This window comes from Pterocles gutturalis, unplaced genomic scaffold (genome assembly GCF_000699245.1).
Source record: "Pterocles gutturalis isolate BGI_N339 unplaced genomic scaffold, ASM69924v1 scaffold6863, whole genome shotgun sequence".
Classification (NCBI taxonomy): Eukaryota; Metazoa; Chordata; class Aves; order Pterocliformes; family Pteroclidae; genus Pterocles; species Pterocles gutturalis.
Genome location: NW_010120308.1, coordinates 1,818 through 6,256, shown reverse-complemented (window position 1 = coordinate 6,256; position 4,439 = coordinate 1,818). Strand labels below are relative to the sequence as shown.

Below are 4,439 nucleotides of genomic sequence, written 5' to 3'. Positions count from 1 at the left end.
GGAATGCTCCTACTGTATTTCAGGGCAACGGTTAAAGGAAGCTGTGTGAAATACACGCACGTGGATGTGCTCTGGGCACAGTTCAGAGCTGGATCATCCCCTCTGGGAAGAATGGAGGGAACTCGGGACTGCAGAGTCACGGCGGTACAGCGAGGTGAGCAGCACATTTCTAGATAAGCTAGAGAAATGGGTGACACACTGAAGAGTGCACTGAGCACCAGCTCACAGCACCAAGTCAGAGAGACACTGGCCGACACCCCTACATGTGCATAAAGATAGGTACAGCGAGAGAGTAGCCTTCTGTCGTGGTTTTGATCCTGGCTGGCAGCAAAACACCACAACGATCGCTCGCTAGTCCTCCACAATCCTGGGAATGGGGAAAGACTTAAAGGGGGAAAGGGAAAAGAGACTCGTGGGTTGAGATAAGAACAATTTGATAACTAAACTGCAATAAAATGCAAAATAATAATAGTAATATATACAAACACACAAATGAGTGACACACAGTGACACTGCTCACCACCCCATGGCCAAGGCTCAGCCCGTTCCCGCCTAACGGTCCCAGAGCAGGGAGAGTCCTGAAACCACCATCCCAGAACAGAGATAAGAGCCCGAGTGTCCACGCCTGAGAGCTGACCAAAAGGGTGAGACAACCCCAAGAGAGATGACCTGGAGCAACAAGGAATGACCCAGAGCGAGAAAGGATGACCCCCAGCAAGAGCGAACACTTCTGGACAGAGCCTCATCTGGAACAGACCGTCGGCCAGTTTGGGTCTCAGCCCTAAACCTGAGGTCGAATCCTGGGCTGGTCACTGGGGCTGTGCTCCCTCCCAGCTCCTCCTGCCCCTGCAGACACGGGCACAGCAGAGAAGCTGGAAAGTCCTTGAGTGTCCTGGCAGCAGCTCTGCCCATCAGTGTGTGATCAGCTTCTCCTCAGCACAAACCCAACCAGCCTCTCCCTGGCTGCTGGGAAGAGGGGTCACTCTGTCCCAGATGACACCAGGACGCCTTGTCACACCATGGTGATGATAATGGACCTCGTCTCTCAAACTGACTTCTGGGTCCAAGTCCTTCACAAAACACCCTGCTTCAGAAAGCTGTTAAGACTTCTTTCTTCTCCAAGCAAGGTAAATTGTACAGATTCCCACCACAATGCTCTCCTACCATGCTTTAAAACAAAAACTTTCTTCTGTAGAGGCTGTGTAGGTATTCAGGCCCTTTGCTGAAATTAGGTTACGTCTCAGCTTGTAAAACATAACCAAATTCTTCACCTTCATTTCAGAGACCTCAGTAACCCCCTGGATACTACACTTGAAAGTTCAGCACCTCTCCTGTCTCTGGAGCAATCTTTCAACACTACTTCAGAACAAAAGAAAACCTTCCTTGGAGAAGAGAAACAAAAATGAAGCTTTAAAATGAAAGCGAACAATAGGAAAGTGAAGACTCTTCAATTCTTGCAGACCGTGGCACAGTGGAGTAGTACAACTACAACAGTTAAAAGCCTTGTGACAATTTGGAAATACTTGGTTCATACCTGTCTCCATTTCTATCGAATAACCAAGAAGTTACACAGATTAACATGCTTACAAATTACTCATTTAGTTTTAGAAATTGTCTCTACACTAGCTGCTTCTGCCAGATTTGTAAATGAGCAACAAAGTCTTTGATTGTGTAAGAAAAGCTAAAGGGAAAAGGAGTATGAACAGATGTTTCCTCAAAGAGTGAGAAGAAATATCCCCCTGAAAACATAAGATCATGATGCTCCCACAAGAGCATCAGCAGCACAGGGCAGAGACACACCATCTCTACTGTTACCGTGCTGACCTGAAGGGTCCTTGACTTGCCACAAGCTGGCAGCTGAGACAAGGCAGCTGACATTTGCAGAAGGCCCATCATGATCTAACAGGAATCCAGGTGCAATCTAACTAGGAAAAGCAGTGAGACAGGTCTACTGACTACAACAAGAAACAGTATTTCCCCTCAATCTCCTTGAGGCAGCAGTTCCTGCAAGTGTTCCTTTATCACATTTGCCAACCGTGGTTAAGTTCTCCTGACTTGTGATGTACGCACCTCCTTCTCAGGAACCCTCCAGAAACCAAGTGCTTCAGCCACTCACCAGAGATTACCTTGAATCAGTGACTTACCGTCTTGTAGAATCACCAACCTCAAATTCCCTGCGTGAAGCACAGGTACGCTCGTGCACTTTTACTGACAATGTCCCAAGCCAATGTGATCAGCCACCAAAGCCACCCAGAGCTAAACTCAGAGGACAAATGTCCTCTGCCGTTATACCCTGCGGTGCTCCTGTCCAGTGCTCTGGGAACACCAGCTAGCCTGGACCTCTCTGACCAGGACAGGAAGTACCTGGCTTGTGAACTGCAACAGACATTAGGATTAAAATAAGCACCTAGCAACTCTGCGCCATGACGACACCCAGCTCTGGTGACTCTGAGGAAATGGGTACCACAGGTACTAAAAGTTGCTCCAGCAAAATGTCTGTGCATTTTAAGGGTGAGAACCATCCATGTCTACAGTTCAGCTATCTGTGAGCTGCCTTGACTCCCTTAACGGCCAGTGAAACCCTGGTCTGTGCAACCATCGAGCTTACGGTGTGATTCATCTGACCAAACGTAGGGACTGATGATAGCAATTAAAAATGCCTAAATCCTTTGGCAGAGACATCCCAAAACACAGCAATATCACAAGACAGACAACAATAGTTATCGCCATCAAAAGATGAATAGAACAGAGATAAGGATTTCCCCACATTTTTCAGAAATCCATCTTTCCAGCATTGTATATTTCTACATATTGTTATTATTATCAATTTTATTGTAGTTATTAAATTGTTCTTATCTCAACCCATGAGTCTCTTTTCCCTTTCCCCCTTTAATTCTCTCATCGCCAGGAGTGGGGAGTGTGAGCAAGCGGCTGCGTGGTGTTCAGCTGCCAGCCCCATAAAACCACGACATCCCACCACACACTTCTTATTAAAAAGCTTTTTGTATCTTTGAGCTATTTACTCAAAATTTAACACCACTTTGAACAGTCCTTAAAATAAAAGACAAATATTTGTTATTAAGAGACAGGAAGATATACAGATGTCATTAACAGCATTCAGGGAAAGATAATATTGTTGAGGTGCATTAGACCCATGAGAGTATTATCTTTATTCCTAATCTTAAACACAAGTACTTTATGACAGTTTTGTGGTTACTCTCAGTGATGTTCCTCTGAATCAATATCTATCTGCAAGCTAGCCATTACTTCCCATTCTTCACTTGAACAAAAAAAAAAACCCAACCAACCAAAGAAAAAAAAAAACATAGCAGAACAAAACATAGCATTCAGCACTCCAGATACTAACTACCATGCAGGTGAGGACTGCTAGGCTGTCCAGCCACAAGAAAGCTTAAAGATGTTCCTAATAAGATGACAGAATGTAAAGGTTTCAGGTTTAGTTAAAATGGAGTTTGGGCCTTTCCCAGTATTCTCAGCTTGAAGCAGTGTACTGAAAAAAAATCATGTATTTATTTTACTTAGCCTGGTCATCATAAACACAGAAAAATGTGGGGTCTTTTTGGTAAAAAAATGATGCCCCCACCTTTAATGTCACTCTCTGGTCCCTCAGCCCCTGAAGGATGTTGGTCCCACTGCCAATAAGATCATCCATGCCACGATGGGCATTCTGGAGGGATTCATTAAACTGTAAGGTTTCGTCGATCGGTATGGTGGTGTCAGAGTCCTGTAGGGGAAACGCAGGGTCTTGGTTACCTTGCCTGCTCACTCATACTGCCCACACATAGATCCAGAAAAAGAACATGCAGAAACAAACGTGGCAAAAAACTTGACAGGACGTGAAGGATTATGTTTTAACCATTTTTTTTTCATAAGGATATTAACTACAACATTAATATTTGAGTGAAAAAAGTAATTTAGAGAAGCCTACAGGAAGGAAGCCAAAAGGCAAAGTTGTTGGGCTGTTCAACTGCAATTAGATCTTGAAGGATAAAAGGTCAGATTAAAAGTGGAGACTTTTTTTATAATCTCAGTTTCTGATATATGTAGGAAAGGGTATTACAAGAGAGAACATCAAAACTGACAGAAAGTGTTTAACAAGGAGTCATTTGATCGTTGGAAGTGAAAGATGCAATATAACATTTCTAAGTGAGAAGAGGCCCGCAAAACATAGCATCTGGGAGATGCCATTCTATAAATTTACAACATGGTGCAAATTTCTGATAGTGAGGGCAGACAGACATGAACCTAGTTCCCTGAGGGTCTGACTCACTCAACACCCAAGGCCTTATCTAAGAAAAAACCCATTTTTTTCCATAAAAAAATGCATTAGCTCAGCTAGAAACTATGACTCTTGAAATAACCAGATAAAATTCAGTAACCTGGGTTACACAAGAGGTCAGAGGATGTGATCACTATTG

At 44.0% G+C, this 4,439-nt stretch overlaps 1 protein-coding gene across 1 annotated transcript in view; it reads right to left on the bottom strand.

Annotated features, from left to right (window-relative positions):
* Nucleotides 1-3,745, bottom strand: part of LOC104464205 (Golgi SNAP receptor complex member 2-like) — a gene marked incomplete at its 5' end in the record, with an annotated part of 4,633 nt that extends 888 nt beyond the window's left edge. Inside the window, one exon of the mRNA XM_010076848.1 lies at nucleotides 3,605-3,745. Within this exon, the coding sequence (XP_010075150.1) occupies nucleotides 3,605-3,745 (141 nt within the window). The remainder of the gene's footprint in view (nucleotides 1-3,604) is intronic.
* Nucleotides 3,746-4,439: the final 694 nt, after the last annotated feature.